A 17,101-nucleotide genomic window follows, 5' to 3' on the forward strand; every position below is an offset into this window, starting at 1 on the left:
CGTTATCATTCAAGTGTTACATTGATTATGAGAAGAAATATCTGGGGCTAAATATGATTCCAAAATTGTCTTACCAACTCAAAAAATTTGTCTCTTACCGTTATCATAGCATTAAGATTGTCATATTTCACTTTTGCCATATCAATGCTACTGAACTCGTAAGGCCGGTTTCTGAAAGTCTAATCAAATATCTGATCATATTACATCGCTACAATTAGCTAATATATATCGACATACAGATTACCTTTAAAATTATTACTAAGACTTTAATGAAATTGGGTAACTTAAGAACATTGCCATTTTTGCCTAATACAATGTGACTATAATTTTGTATAGAAAATCTCATCTGAAGGTCGCGGCTAAAGCTCTAAGCACCGCTACTTTTGATCATTAAATTCAAAATGCACCGTTTCATAATATAATAGTTTTTCTAGATGATTCAGATTTTTAAATCATTTGAATTATTCATAGGATAATAATCGTTAAAGTTATTTGATAAAGCACATTTAATAACAACTGAATATCGCAATTAGAGAAAGTAGTATTTTCAGGTGCATTCCACTAAATCAGATATTATAGCGTTCAGAAATTGACCCAACTAAATAACTTACACCTATGACATCATGACATTGACAGTTTAATAATGAATAGAAAGCACGATTTGTAATTGCAGCTATCTCTAATTTACAACATATAGGCCCAACACATTGAGTTTAATTTCAATAGGACGTATAATTATAATCTACAGTCAAGTGAAATCTAAATGACACAAGTTATACTTGGCAATACATCTTGAATAGTATTTAACATCAAATAAGATACACACTGACACATCTATTATTATTTAAACGTCGAATAAACCTGTACCCACTGTCTTATACACGGAGCATTGCTCAAATTGACATCAATGTGTATTTCCATTTTTATCGAGTGACAGTTTATTAGATAACAATCATTGACATTATCAATGACTGTGACGTGCAACTAATTACGACGTCAAATGGCAAATTTCTATGCCATCTATTCTAGTCAACTTTAAGCTTATTTAATCTCCTCATTAAGCTCATTAAAGCTCCTCATTTAAGCTCATTAAGCTCCTCATTTAATATGATTTTTAACGGCTTAAGAAAATGTTGTACAGACGACATTCGGCTCGTCGTGAACATCTATATATTTACTCAAATTCGCTGCCTTTAACAGGCCCTCTAAAGGTGGGTCTATCAATGAACATGAGCTAGCGTAGAAATGACCGGTTCTAGTGAGAAATCACTTTATACTCTTCGAAATCGTCAATACATATACCCTGGGACACGCTCGCTGTCTAGAATTCGAATTTCAAAGCCTTCATGACGTCGGCGCCGTTGGGATTTCTTAAATGCAATTGTCATAACAATCATAACCACCCATGACATCGATTATCTAGCACAAATCGCATCTTGACAATTTGGCAATAGCAAATTTATACACAAAGCATAATTACTATTGCACAAAATTCTCGATTATATTTTGGAACATCAATTAAGGTTGTCAAGTCCTATCATTTAATCGCGATATCGCATCGTCTAATTCGTGTTTGCAATTTTATCATGTTGTATCAATAGATACTGGTGTTTTGAGCTTTACATTACTGTCTTACGATATTTAAAACTATGTACAATTTACAAAATATATTTTAATGTAAAAGAAAACTTAGGTACTTTCTTAGTATTCTTACTCGCTACCATTAAGAAATAGACAATTTGGTTTTTTTTTTTTTATATATATAAGGAGAACCCAAAACCACTTATAATAGACATATTTACAAAAGGACGTCATGTTTAAAGGCTATGCTATTTGAGGTATGTAAATTTAACGAAAATTATACGATAACCTTCATATTTGATATACAACCGGAAACAATCGATACTTTTTGATACACTTGTAGTATACGAAACTTTATACTATGGCTTCTAGAAATATTATTTTTAAAAAAACATTAAGAACAAACCTATTAAGATTAATATACATATTCATATTTATATTCATACATTTATAAAATCGAATGTGCAAAAGCCATGTGCTTCCAATTCAAGTGGAAAAACGGGTACGTGTAAAACGATATTTAAACTTCCTGATGAATTAAATAAAGACCCTGTATTAATCACAGTCAAAACGACCTTAAACTTTACACATAATAAAAATACCGCCATAAATTATCAAAAGCAACGAGTGCGATATAATAAATTGAGACACCAAAGCGAATAACCTAACAATTTTATAACTCTTTTCTTAATGGAAAGAGGACAAGGGAGTCCATATTGTTCCTTATAATATATTACAAATTTAAATGCAGTACAAAATATTGTCGTTTGATGGGAATATGTCACAAGAGGTAGTCGGTATCGGTTCATTTACTTTATTTCGACACAAATACAAGAAAAATGTAGTTCAAATTTTGTACTGCATTTACTAATACATCAATTACTACTATATTTTTAAATTATTGATTTGATCTACTCGTGTTACATATCACGGTTATTAGAGCTACAATTTACTTAAAATCTAGGCATATCGTAGGTGATAGTACAAAACCGCGTATTAGCACGAAAAATGGCATGTATCCGTACTGGAAACGAAGCTGTTGTTATGAAGTTGATTTAACTTTATACTCGCTAATACTTAATTACACATTATTTACGTGTATTTGCGGTACCCCTTAAATATAATCTATGTAAGTTACATACTTAAGTCGACAGGGTTTACGGTGCTTTGGTAATATATGGTAACATAAAGGGTATTTCTATTATCTATACACTGTTATTTTATTAAAAATCGTATGACTAAAACTTATAATTAATAAAATATTATATCTACTGTTTGTCATATAGAAGAAAAAAAATTACACGTCTCATTTTAATTGATATGACAACTTCTGTTGGGAATTCTTCAATGTTGCTGATATAAAAAATATAAAAATTATTTTTTATTAATTAATATATAACTTTTAATTTATTTTGAAGCATTGTACATTTAGGAGGTAAAGTCATTGAGCATAACATTTGTTTTATTATTATATCTACGAAGAAAATATATGAAATTTTCGTTTTTTTAAATCCTGTGTCAATTACTTAATTATAAATGGAAATATTTTTATGAACACCGATTTAGGATTTAAATTAATTTTATTTACAAACTTACAAAATAAATGATCTCATATAACATTGTTATTTTATACAATATTGTCATTCAAAGATGTCGTACCTAACTAATAACTGCTTTTTTTGACACACGGTTAAATTTTGAACTATTAAACTTTATAGGGAATGTTTACATTTGTAATATTTATTTATATGTTAAATAATTTTTGTAAAACGTCGACGAACGATCTTCAACTTCGCCTGATCAGTCTTAATATTTTTCAAATAATAGGACGTCCTTGACGAAGATTAGTGATTTCCAAAAATATGCCAATTATATCAAATATCGAACATTTTTATGTTGCGTTTAGTAAAGAACTTTATTTTTTTTTTTACATTTCTACATCACTTGTGCGATTTAATCGTCGTATATAGGATAAAATTTAATTTATCAAGCTTCGGTGGAAACACCTTAATATGACTTTGAAAAACGTTTGGATGTGTATATTGTATAAAAATTAGCAATAATCGATAACCTTTTAGGAAACGGCTTATACACTGTAGCATTTTTAAAATATTTACAAAGGTTTTATGAAGAAAGTTAATCTCTAAATTAAGGTAATTTCACAAAACATTCCCACACCAGCCAATTATTAAAAAAATTGGCTTTCAATTTACAAATATAAATCAAGTTTTAAGACAAAAAGAACACTATTTATTAAAATAAAAAGTAAAAAAAAATCACAATTGCTGCCAAAATTTATCTAAAAACAAAAGAAAATATAAACATCGTTTGAAACAATTTTTCCTCTAAGCGTTTTGACGCCAAATTTTGTTTATAACATGTCTGTTAAATAAATGATTTTAATCCATAGAAACTGCCATAGAAAACAAATCATTTGTTTAACTTTATTATACACAAAACGACAATTTGTCACAGATTTTCCCCGTGTAATAATTGTTATAAAGTTTCAAACGATGATGACATTAAAAAAAAATAACGACAAGCTTCCTGCTAAGTAATCCAGACCCATCATTCTTAATACAAACAACACTTACAACTTATCTTACAATACCTCACATTTAATCTCAAATCTACTTTATATTACATAATAATTTAGATACCATGACATCTATCCATAAAAAACATGTCTGTAAGAGTAAAATGTCGCCCTCGGACTCGTGTACGTATAAATATACACGGTCTTATAAAGGACCGGGAACATTATCCAACGGTACAACGGATAGTGTACGTAAACTGGATAATTTGTGTAAAAATGGACACACGAGGTCCTGTCGTATTGTCAATAGTTTTGAAATCGTCTATCTCTAGACGATTTCATCTGATCCTAAGCTATTTGGTAGGAGAGTTTGTGGTTCGCGTAAACTTTTGCAATTATCAAGCCGGGGTTGCGCTGGGAAAATCTGCAAATAAATAAAGCAAATATATTTTTAAAAAAACGCTCAAAATCGATGAAATTAAAGATAAAAATTAGCGTATTACATAAAATACGATAATATTTCTCATACTACTTAAAATTACAAGTAAAAAATGCTATAAATAAAATAAAAATGAAAAAAGATTGATATTTTTTCATTTTTTTTTTAAATAAGATTCGAGATAACTGCGAGCAATTGCTAATAATTGCATCAATAGTGAGAAAAGTTACATTAGCAATACAAATACAATCTACTTAAATCATATCAGTGCATGAATTTTTAATGAACTGCTGAACTTTTTTGTATTTTAGCCACATTATTGTTACAAATGTCTCAAGGTGGCTGTATGTTTTTAATGAGAAACAAATATTCTTTAAACCTTAAATTTAATTAATTGTTTTTACCACTATATGTAAAGTATTGTACTTTTTATTATACATGATTGAATAACGTTACTTGAGTAAATAATATTCACAAAACGTAAACAATAGGAAAATATTAATCGTTATGATAAAATTTTATCAATACTAAGCGCGGTACATTAAATTGCTAGTAACGCCACCGCAAACCACGTACTGAACGAAGCACGACATCTCACACACATCACATCACAAGATTCGTAACACAGACGGTCACACCACCTATGTAGAAACATTGCCTACGTTTTTTTAATAGACTTCAATTAATTGTATTTGATCGCAAACGAAAAAAAGAAACCGACTTAACTTACATTGACAAGTAATACAACCTAGGGACACGAAAAAATAGTTAAGTAAATACACGTTATGAAAGATTACTCAATATATAATAAAAAATGGTACTACAAAATAAGCATTAGCTTTCGACTAAATCAAGGATCATCAAAATCGGTGTTCCCAGTGCAAAGTTATGCGGTATAATACAACGTAGATCGACGAAAAAGTATTCAAGTAAATACAGATACTTATAACTCGAAAAGTAACTACTCGTCAGATTTTAAATAAATTTAAATGGGACCACACGACACGCAACACCTTTCGATTAAAAAAAAAATCATCTAAATCGGTCCACCCAGTCAAAAGTTCTAAGGTAACATACATTTTTTTAAAAACAGTCGAACTGAAAACCACCTCCTTTTGTGGAAGTCGGTTAGAAAAGTCTCTAGGTTAACACTTTATTATTACAGTTGTGCCGATTATAACTTTGGCCGACTAGCCGAATAGTCGCATAAGTTGGTTGTCCCTGTTGATTGTGCCTACTATAATAATATTTAATCTAGATACATTTAATTGGGGGATTTTTTTACAGCGGTACTTTTGCGTAGTAACATAGTATTAGGGAATTTCCGTACTATAAATATCTGTCTACGAGCCCCGTATATTTATTTTTAAGATTTAAAAAAAGGCACCTTAGCTCTGCTTTCTTATACGTAGTATTTATTACACGTACACTATTTTTTAAATCTACACATGCTCATATATATTTTTATTACAAACAACTCTTGTTGTTGTTGTTGTTGTTATAAGACTGTGTCGTACGAGTTACGGAACCCTAATCCCACGAATATGCTGATGTAACGAACTGATGAAGTTTTCCCAGGCGACCACCTCACGAGTTCCCCGTATCAGCCGAGTTCCCCGTATTAGCCTTCCAATGCGCCATTGTTTTAATTTATAACTTTATTAATTATAACATTACTTTGATTACTCTTTAGTCCCCCTTCGACTAAAGCAGTCATTAGTTATAAGATAATTATTGTATTAATATATTAGCTGTGCCCGCGACTTCGCGTGGAATTTAACAAAAAATTATTTTTCAGTTTCCAGAATTATAAAATAAATAAATTTTCAAAAATAAAAGTAGCCTAAGTTACTCCTTACATCAGCTATGTGGTAGTGAAAGTCCCGTCAAAATCGATCCAGCCGTTTCAGAGATTAGGCGGAACGAACGAACGAACAAACAAACAAACAAACAAACAAACAAACAAACAAACAAACAGACAGAAAAAACTTTAAAAACTGTCATTTTGGTACATGTACTGTGTATGCATCCATATCCATTTAGTAAAAAGCGGTTATTTTAATATTACAAACAGACACTCCAATTTCCTTTATTTGTATAGATAATTAATAAATAGTTAATAATTATTCGTTTTTTTTTCAACCTCCTGATTACTACAAAAGTAATTTACGTATTTTTATATCTAGCAAAACAAGACAATATTGACATCTTCGATAATGGATTATCATCCCGATTCGTTTCGACCAATCCAAATTACCAAATCCACCTATATCTATATAACACAATATATCAGTAGCAAAAAGATAACATTATCATAATAATCTTAATTTAAACAAATAACGATAACAAAAAGTATATCAATATATCAATAAAGAAGATATTATCCGTCGTAGTTTTAAAACATGCGATTTGTAATCAGAAAAAAAAATGTATGATTTTTTTAATTAATTGCATATGAAACATTACTATACAAGTTATTGTTTCAATATCAATATGTAATCTTATCTTTAACTGAGGCAGGGAACGGTAGGAAATTTCCTGAACAAAATCTAGAGCAGCCCGACTGGGGATGTAGCTCGACCTTACAGAAGATCACAGCTAAATAATACTGCTTTCAAGTAGTGTTGTGTTCCTGTGGTGGGTTAGGTGACCAGAATTTCTGGGGGGAGGTAGGGTCAGCAATGGATGCTTCTGGTGTTGCAAACGTGTATAAGCTACGGTAATCATTTACCATTAGGTGAGCCGTACAGCCGTTGTCGACCTAATTGTATAAAAATCTCTACTTTATATACACTAAATAAAAAACTATATCAAATATAATATTAACTTTACAATAGACAATAAGAACATAGCAGCACTAATGTGTAGCTAGCTTATGTATAAATAAATAAAATCGAACAAGCGATCCTATTAATATAATTAATTATTAGGTATGATTAAAAAATATACTAAAACTATTTACCAGTCCTTTATCTTGACTTTTGAGCACTGTTATTATTATTATTTTTTTTTTTTTTATTAGTCTACCCACATAAACAAACTTAAGCTTTGAAAATATAAATGATATCAAACTGTTCGGAACAAAATAAACAACATACCAAATAAGTTTGTCAGCAATAGCACTGTCGTACGCAATTAGAAAGGAATTTATAAACAACAGATGCAACGATCGCGCCACCTAGCACATCGTTCGATAGTCATCTACCCTCATTTATTATATTACTCGAGTTATTCTGACGTGTATAAAACGAACAGTGTCACCTCGGCTAAGGCAGTCTTGGCTCTGGCTTGGCACGATACACTTGTTGTATCCTGCTAGTAGCTTAACCTAGACTCATTCAATAATTAATTTGTGCAATCGAATTAATTATTACCTATTACGATTAATTTGGCTAGGCGGGACGTATAACTCGAGCAGTGAAGGTGAGCGTTGATGCGCATTGCAAAGGGGGCCTCCTTAAACCTACACCTGGGTCGCAAGTCCTAGGCACTGCTCTGAGTTACCTCCCTCTGCCACACGATAGACACGTGTTCGGTGGACGTTACAATTTCGTTATAATCTTTTTAAGTACTACCTACATAGTATTGTAAAGAGTGCGAGTATAACCTACGCCCGCGCCTTGCAAATATAGAAAAGCACCTTCCAATTCAGTCGAAAGACTACATCAGAAGTGGGATAAGATCGACCCCCACTTTCAAAACTTAACTAATTCAGTTAGTTACATTGAACGAAGAAATGTCTCTCTTCGCTTCCGGTGTGGAAGCTATTTCAGAAAATAGCTGAAGTTATAGGCCCACCTCCTGACGATACATCTGTTTTTAACGAGTGTGCAAGTTATTTGCAATATTTGGTGGTGATTAGTGGGTACATCGATCATCGTTTTATTCTCTTTTATTAGTGGGTACATCGGTATTTTAGTTCTTTTCGGTCGTTCTGTTGTATTCTTATCGGTTAGTAAGCTGGTTAAAGGGGCCACGTACGCCCGGGGCACGTTATGTTAGGAAGGGATGAAGGGGCCTAGCACGCCCGACCCACGGTTAGTAAGCTGGTTGAAGGGGCCACGTACGCCCGGGCCATGCTATGTTAGGAAGGGATGAAGGGATGAAGGGGCCCAGTACGCCCGACCCGCTAGTGAATTACCGTCTCAGCGTTTTGGTCAGGAATAGCCGAACAGTTATTAATGTTACCCGTTACTATTGTATAGGTCGAGAGTAGTAACGCCGAGTTGGCGGATGCACGACATGGACGCACGAGGTCGTGCGATTGTCAGGGTTGGCCGTGTCAGCAATAGCACTGTCGTACGCAATTAGAAAGGAATTTATAAACAACAGATGCAACGATCGCGCCACCTAGCACATCGTTCGATAGTCATCTACCCTCAATTATTATATTACTCGAGTTATTCTGACGTGTATAAAACGAACAGTGTCACCTCGGCTAAGGCAGTCTTGGCTCTGGCTTGGCACGATACACTTGTTGTATCCTGCTAGTAGCTTAACCTAGACTCATTCAATAATTAATTTGTGCAATCGAATTAATTATTACCTATTACGATTAATTTGGCTAGGCGGGACGTATAACTCGAGCAGTGAAGGTGAGCGTTGATGCGCATTGCAAAGGGGGCCTCCTTAAACCTACACCTGGGTCGCAAGTCCTAGGCACTGCTCTGAGTTACCTCCCTCTGCCACACGATAGACACGTGTTCGGTGGACGTTACAATTTCGTTATAATCTTTTTAAGTACTACCTACATAGTATTGTAAAGAGTGCGAGTATAACCTACGCCCGCGCCTTGCAAATATAGAAAAGCACCTTCCAATTCAGTCGAAAGACTACAAGTTTAAGTTGAGTTAGTTGTTTACAAACAATACGCGTTTTATCGACTTTTGCGCGGTTAAGGTTGTTAATAATATAATTATAAATACTTCAAAATAGTAGATTATAAATATATTCGATATAACAATGTCAAATCATTTGTAAAACAAAAAAAAACTGTTTTGAAGATCACGACATATAAAAATACAAATCGCTATTAGGGTATATATAATAATAAATGCATTCAACAGTGTATTGTTAATGTTACATGAAAAAGTCGTTAAACTTACTCCAATCCCCGTTCACGAAGCCTCCTCTTAACAGCAGGCCTTATTCGAGGTTTCCCATTACTATGCAAACCTCGTCCGGTTATAAAGTATAAAGTATGGTATTTTATTCCATTTTTATTTTCTCTTAATTTATGAATATGTGTGTCGAGGAATAAGTCGAGGGTTTCCTTAGCCTCTGGCACTCTGAGGTAATGCAAGTCTATGGTAGCATTATCTGGGCAATTGGTCGCATGTAGCTTGAAAAAGAAAAAAAAAACAGTTCATAAAAATGTTCATAAAAGTACTTAGGGCCTGTTTCACAATTTGTGAATAACACTATTTTACAGATTACAGTATCAGCTTTTGTAAAAAGTTTTTGATTCATTATTCTTTTTTACCATCGAATTCTACTATATTTATGAGATATTTCTATTTGCATATAATAAACTTAAAATTGCAGTTATTTGAAGATAAACGGGTCCAACTGGCCTATTCTACCTCTCGCTGTTAGTCTATTTTGTAGCGTCATCCGTCAAATAGCGCAATCCACATCTGGTGAAACAGGCCCTTAGTCTTCAAATACTAGTAATTTAGTCAGTAAGTCGAGTATGGTATTTAATGATAAGTATTTATCCAATGAATCGTACTGAAATATTAGAGGCTATGAAATAGATCAATAACCATGACCTGAACCTTAAACTTTTTAAAATAAAAAATAAAAATCGACTACAATTTTCTTAATTACTACGATTATTAAATCTCTTCTTCGCCTCTTTTTCATCGTTTATATCGTCGTCAAATGAGATTTACCAAACATTTTAAACAAAACGAAGCTGATGGATCCTTTATATAACTATTGTTAGGTATCATATCCATAAAGGATAAGATTACAATACAATAATTTATTTAAATAAAAAAAAATGCATTTACATATAAATCTCGTATTTTGTAGTTAAAAGTTATTACTGTTTTGGATTTTCCACAAACTTTGGTCTTTGTATTGTTCTGAAGTACATTTAGATATCTTAAATTCAATAATAATACATACTTGCATAAGTGAAGCAGCTGCCATACTGTTAGACTGTTCATATTTCTTAGTGTGAAAATTGGCAAAGTCTGAATAATAAGAAGCGACTTGTGTCATCCCTCGTCGTATGTATTCTTGTGCTTTTTGATAGTTCCTAGAAATTATATAAATAATTAATATAAAAATTTTAGACATGTAATAAAGACCCAATGATTTGAGAGGCAAAGTATATTCGAAACGTAAGGATGCGGTTTGTATAACAATGTTTGGAAATCTAATTTAGAAACACGTGTAGTACTTTATTAACCGACTTCCAAAAAAAGAGGAGATTCTCAATTCGATTGCATTTTTTTTAAATGTATTTTTCCAATTTAAATATAATTGAGATCTAAGAAGTACTTTTCGAGTTAAATGTGATAATGTTTCTTTACTTGATTATTTTTTCGTCGACCTACGTTGTATTTATACCGCATTACTTTTTACTGGGTGTACCGATTTCGATGATTCTTATTTTAAGCGCAAGCTGATGCTTTTCATGTGATCGCGTATAAGTTTTATCGAGATCAAATGATTACTTTTTGAGTGATCTTTAATTTACTTGACTATTTTGCGGCTACTTACGTATTACCTGTCGATGTAATTGAAGTCGGCTTTTTTCGACACAATTATTAAAAAAAAAACAAATCTTAATTGTAAATAAAAAAAATAAAAAATAAAAAACAAATACTAACGTGTTTCGCGACTGCAAATGTTTATCAGCCTCGTCCCGATATCTCTGCACTGTTTCCATATCAACACTTTCGAATGACGGTAACAATGGCCATTCAACTTCTGACAAAGCCTGAAATTAAGTATTGAAAATGTTATTTTTCATTAATCTATCGTATCTACATTTCATACTGCGCTTTCGTATCTGATAGTCATACATTTTATTACTACTGAAAAAATACAATGCTAAGTAAAAACTTAGAATTAACCTGTCTTTCTTTTTCTAGAACCTTTTCTTGTCTCTCTATTTCTTTCTGCATTACAAATTTACTAACACCATTTTTTTCACTGAGAATTTCAGTTCTTCCCGTTGACATTAAAAGAACCTGAAAATTGGAAAAAAAATATGTATAAAATTCAATTTAAAACAAGTAGGCGTTCAATTTATTCTTAGACCTAAGCGAAGCAGTTCAGTATAAAGGATTTATTTATTTTGTCATTTAATGATAGTAGGTACGTACCTCGACAGTTAATTTAAAATTATTGTCGTGAGCCATAAGCATCTCGGACAATATGTCAGGAGCAATGTCAGGGAATAAGTTAAACAACTTTTCCCTCGTCAGTTTAGCTGCTAAATCTTTAGGTTCTTTGTTACGAAACTCTTCGACATCTTTATGATACAAAAATATTGCATAATCCATATCCATAACTTCTTTAAAGTCAGGTATTTCCGGTTCTTTCCCCTGTTTTAATAATTCATTTTCCTTCAATACTAACTGCCTATAAAAATAAAAATATATAACTGTACTTTAATGCACTAAACATATATTAATGAATGAATTTAAGCCTTTTAACCAACATACCTTGCAAATTCTTCATCCTGTTTGATCATTAAATCAGTTTGTTTCGAATTTTGTTCAAGTTGATGCATCAGCGATTCCATCCATAGAGCATTGATTTCATTTAAAAGTGACTGAGGGATATTGAGGTTAGGCTTTATTGAAGACGGATATTCTATGCCATCACGACCAAATAGTTGATCTAATTGTTGAATAAACACAGTGCCTACATTAATATTAACTGTGTCTTCATCAATACCATCTTCAAGTACTTCATTTGTACTAGTATTATCTTCATCAGAAACAATAACACTCTTGTCTTCATTATTGGGACACTGAGATATGCCTGATGTACTCGGAATACTGGCGTCAATAGGCTCATGTGTATTATCCGTATTATTATCGACAATATCCTTATAGTTATTATTATTCCCGTCATTATTGTCACCGTATCGCATTTTTCTTATTCTTAAGCAATGCTCTGAATAATGATTGTCTGATATACTTACATTTTGTTCTATTTGACGTTTCAATTGCATGGATTCCTCAGAAACTACAGTTTCCTTTTTAATTTTTTTTGTGTTTATCACAGGAGAGGACGATGTATTTACCCATCGTTCACTTTCAACAGATTGTGGTAAAGATTCATTATGATCAGGTAATATATCATACGCAGATAAACATTGGCATAAATTTACATTTTGCATTTCTTCCTCTGTGTCTGATATATCGTCGGATTCCATAGAAAGTGGCTGTTGGTTATCGACCATCCCATCGAGAACTATTTCTACTGCCCAATTTACATCACCGCGACATTTATCGAAAATGTCTCTTAAATCAGCCCTCGGTATATTTTTAAACAGTTTTCGAAATGAATTAAAATGATGTTCTTCGTTTTCACACCTCTGTGTAGCAGTTAGAAATTGATTATTACTAGTAGAAGTGCTTTTGTCGAGCATCCATTTTTCCGGCATTTTATTGTTTTTTATTTCGACACAAAATTCATTAATATCTCTGGAAGTAGCTGTAATGATTTTAAGAGGATTTTTAATATCAGATATTTCCGTATCACCCATTTCGATACATGTGGCACTTGATTTTTTCTCTACTTCGGGTTTGATCTCTACCATTGATTGACTACATTCGCTCCAAGACGACCAAAACATCGAATTTTTAGTCCAATCTTCACTGTTTTTAGCTGGTGATATTTGTTTTTGTGCCAATGATGATCTTGGCAATTCTTTTCTTTGAGGCTTTGACTCAACAAAATCAACAGTTTTATTATTATATTCTGTATTTCTTGTATCATTATCCCAATCATCGCCATTGTCCCACTCCTCTTCTATTTTCTCCATTTCCTCTAAGGCATTTTTTATTTCAGTGAATCTCATATCTTTGATCGTAGCATTATCATCTGTATCGTTATTTTGATAATCTGGCTTATCAATACTTCCTTGTTCTATTTCTTGTGATAACTGACAAGATGAATTATCACTAGCAACATTAGAATTACATAAACTTTGAGGGATCTCATTTGTTGTTAAATTATTTGCTTGAATAATTTCAACACTTGTTGTGGTATCTTCACTTGCACTTGTTACAGACATAGTTGTATCAGGCACTACTTTTTCAAATGGAGGAATAAATCTTAATACAGGAGGTTTCATATTAGGTGGATAATGGTATCCAAAATAACTGATCAAGTAGTCGCCAGTAACACCATTTTGGTAAATTTCAAGCTTTCGTATAATAGACTGTAATGGAACATAATGCGTAGTTTTATTAAAAAGATGCTTTGGATTTTTGGCCCATGGTGTACTGGGTTCTACAACTTCAATAATATAACCATTTTTAACCCCTTCATTTATATAAGGTTTCATTTCCCAAAGTTCCACATTGGTATTATCAATAATAACAGGACTCACTCCCTTTATCATACCACGCCTGGCATTTGTAAAATTTTGTTCATGGTACTCGGAAAGTCTAGTTTTGTCAAACTCATAACGATTATTGCGCATAAAAAAATCATCAGTACTAAAGATATGCGTAGTATAGTTTTTTTCACTTTGTTTTGAATACATAGCATCAATAATTTTTCTAGCAAGATATGATTTTCCACTTCCAGATAATCCTCTCATAAGGACTAAAACTCTAAAACCATTCTGGTGATATGACACAATTTTTTTTATCTGATCAGTCCAAACATATTGTACTATATTTGATGATCTTTTATCATTTGTCCACACATTCAAATTATTTTGTGTAGGCTGAATAACTTTCTTTGATGCACCAGCATAGGATTTAATATGGTTTGAAGTATTAGGAACGCCAACTAAAGAACTCGTACTGGGAATGTTTGGTTGAAACTCTTTAAGAACATTATAAGTGGATAAATTTTGCTGATTTGTGTTGACGTGATTAACAGTAACATTTTCATGATAATTATTATTTGTGCTTTCTGATGGTGGGCTTTCAGACAATTGGTTTTCTGATGGATGGATGTCAGTCGGTGACAAATTCTGGTCCATCATATTTATTATAGCATTTGCAGATTCTTCAACTGTTAAAAAAAAGTTTCATTATAATAATATTCATTATTGTGTTTAGATACATTACTGTGGTTAGTAATCATTTCACATTATAATGTTTGAAATGAAATACAGGTAAACTTGTTTTCTTGAATTTAAAATACTTAATTATATTAGTAAGGAAATTACTTAGATCAAACTATTTAGACTGTTTATGACAACATCATACTTCTTAAAGCTGTATTTAAAACTAGTAAGTTACAAGTTCACCATAAGTTAAGGAAGGAAGTTTAAGTTCAAGAAGTTAAGCCACAATATGGTATTTTGTGTCAAAAATTTATTAAATTTTGAAAATGATTTTGGAACATGTTATTAAGCATGCATACTTAAGAATAAAAGTTGTCTATAATTTTGTACAATATATGACATCAAGACCATTGCACAAAGATAAGCTTTGCCTGATATAAAATCTAATTTGAATGCATAATTTAAGAGATTGAGTAAGATTAACATGAACATAGTTTTGGGCACCACTGCCCAGTAAAAAAAATTGCACCCAGCAAAATGAGCATCAATGCAATATAATGCAATATCACTACATAGTATAAAACAAAGTCGCTTCCCACTGTCTATATGCTTAGATCTTTAAAACTTGGGATGTCGTAAATAAACACATTTTTTGCACATACATTGCAAATATTTATTTGATACTTTATATTAAGTATTAGCATTGTACCCGTGCGAAGCTGGGGCAGGTCGTTAGTTAATTTATACAAGTACCTAACATACAATAAATGAACTAAACAAACAAAATGTATCCACAAATGCAGTCGAGCACCTTGCTGAATCAAGCTCCGCCAACCTTTTCCAACATAGAGAAATAGCCCTATGCCAAGAAATGAGTGTTTCATGCTGTATTAATCGATCAAAAACTAGTGTAAAATTAATAATTATACATAGCACATATCATACGTCACGTCACAAAGGTAGCAGTTTTTTCCATAAGAGCATTCGGATAACCTTGGCATAAGTAGCTGCAAAAAAAAATTCAAAAGCAAAACATTTATGTAATTTATACTTACTTTACAATTTGCATATATCAAAAACATTCTAATGTGAAATAAGGAATCACATGGCAAAAAAAATATAATTATAGAATAATGATTTTTTTCACAGCACAATTTAATAGCATATATAGATAAACATAATTGGATAGAATAGAATACCACAATAATAGAATATAGAGAAAATAATACCGCGCAGAATAACAACAAGAGAGAGAAAGGATATATATACTGTGCAATACACCCCAAAATCAATCAATCCAGCCTTCATCCCGGGCAAACATCATTAAAAGATTATAACTTTCCTACAAATGATTTTCATCCATATGCAGCACATCCATAGAGCTCAATTTGTTACTAGTCAAGTACAAAGGCGCGCAATACATATTGTATATACATTTAGATACCTGGGAGGAAAATCAATAAACCTGATGTATCGCATAGATAGTTACATGTATATCGGTACTTACGATCTCCTTCACAGCTCTCAACAATAGCAAAGATACAATCTCTACTTAAAACATTTCCAAATGTATTCATAAGAGTCTCAATAATATTATCATAGTCAATATCTCCTTGGTTTGCCATGATTGATTACACTTAACGAAATTTACTAAACAGCTATAAGTCACAGACCACATTTAACTGAATACATTTTAAAATTCCAAGCAATACACATAAATAATATTGATAAGCCTGTTAAGACACTCATTATAGTGTTGTTTATAAAGTTTGTTGCAAGAAGCTTATATAAAACAGTTTGTTGTCTCAAATAAGTACATGAGGTGGGTAAATTTCGACTTTTAGGACTCGAACAGTGTTACCAGAAATTTTTGTCCGTCTGATCGACAACGTGCCATGAAATTATCGTACTTAAGGAACAATTATCGTACATCCAAAAAAAATTTAAAATTCACGTTTTAAGTATAAATTGCATTGAACAACTGTTTTCAAGTGTCAGTCAACTAAAAAAGTTCATGCACCCCAAAAAAATCTGAACACCAGTTTTTAAATTTCAGACATTTCAGTTGGCCAAAAAAAAGGTCGACGCTACTTCAGATTATTGTAAAATTTCAGTTGCACAAAGAAAAGGTCGTTGCTTCAAATTCATAATTAGTAGAGAAACGACGACGAGAACGACCTTTTCTTTGGCGGACTGAAATTTAAAAACATTTATTCAGATTATTTTAAAATTAAAATCTAGAATTTTAAACATATTTTTTGGGTGTACGATAACTGTTCCATTTTGGAGTACGAAATTTTATGGCACTTTATAGATCAGACAGGCAAAATTT

At 31.9% G+C, this 17,101-nt stretch overlaps 1 protein-coding gene across 1 annotated transcript; it reads right to left on the reverse strand.

The window, feature by feature from the left end:
• Positions 1-4,171: 4,171 nt before the first annotated feature.
• LOC123658514 (NEDD4-binding protein 2) lies at positions 4,172-16,619 on the reverse strand. Its single transcript, XM_045593913.1, has 8 exons — positions 16,277-16,619; positions 12,239-14,774; positions 11,897-12,155; positions 11,645-11,761; positions 11,399-11,508; positions 10,689-10,821; positions 9,662-9,897; positions 4,172-4,541 (listed from the first exon to the last, which is right to left on the reverse strand). Exons 1-8 carry the CDS (start codon positions 16,392-16,394, stop codon positions 4,466-4,468), a joined length of 3,585 nt encoding a protein of 1,194 aa, XP_045449869.1. The 5' UTR covers positions 16,395-16,619; the 3' UTR covers positions 4,172-4,465.
• Between the last annotated feature and the right edge of the window lie 482 nt (positions 16,620-17,101).

Source organism: Melitaea cinxia, chromosome 12 (genome assembly GCF_905220565.1).
Source record: "Melitaea cinxia chromosome 12, ilMelCinx1.1, whole genome shotgun sequence".
Classification (NCBI taxonomy): domain Eukaryota; kingdom Metazoa; phylum Arthropoda; class Insecta; order Lepidoptera; family Nymphalidae; genus Melitaea; species Melitaea cinxia.

Coding starts and splice junctions, on each gene's coding strand:
- LOC123658514 (XM_045593913.1), bottom strand. CDS start 16,394: ATGGCAAACCAAGGAGATATTGACTATGATAATATTATTGAGACTCTT. Junction 12,156..12,238: donor CAGGATGAAGAATTTGCAAG/GTATGTTGGTTA, acceptor TTATTTTTATAG/GCAGTTAGTATTGAAGGAAA. Junction 11,762..11,896: donor ATTTTAAATTAACTGTCGAG/GTACGTACCTAC, acceptor TCCAATTTTCAG/GTTCTTTTAATGTCAACGGG.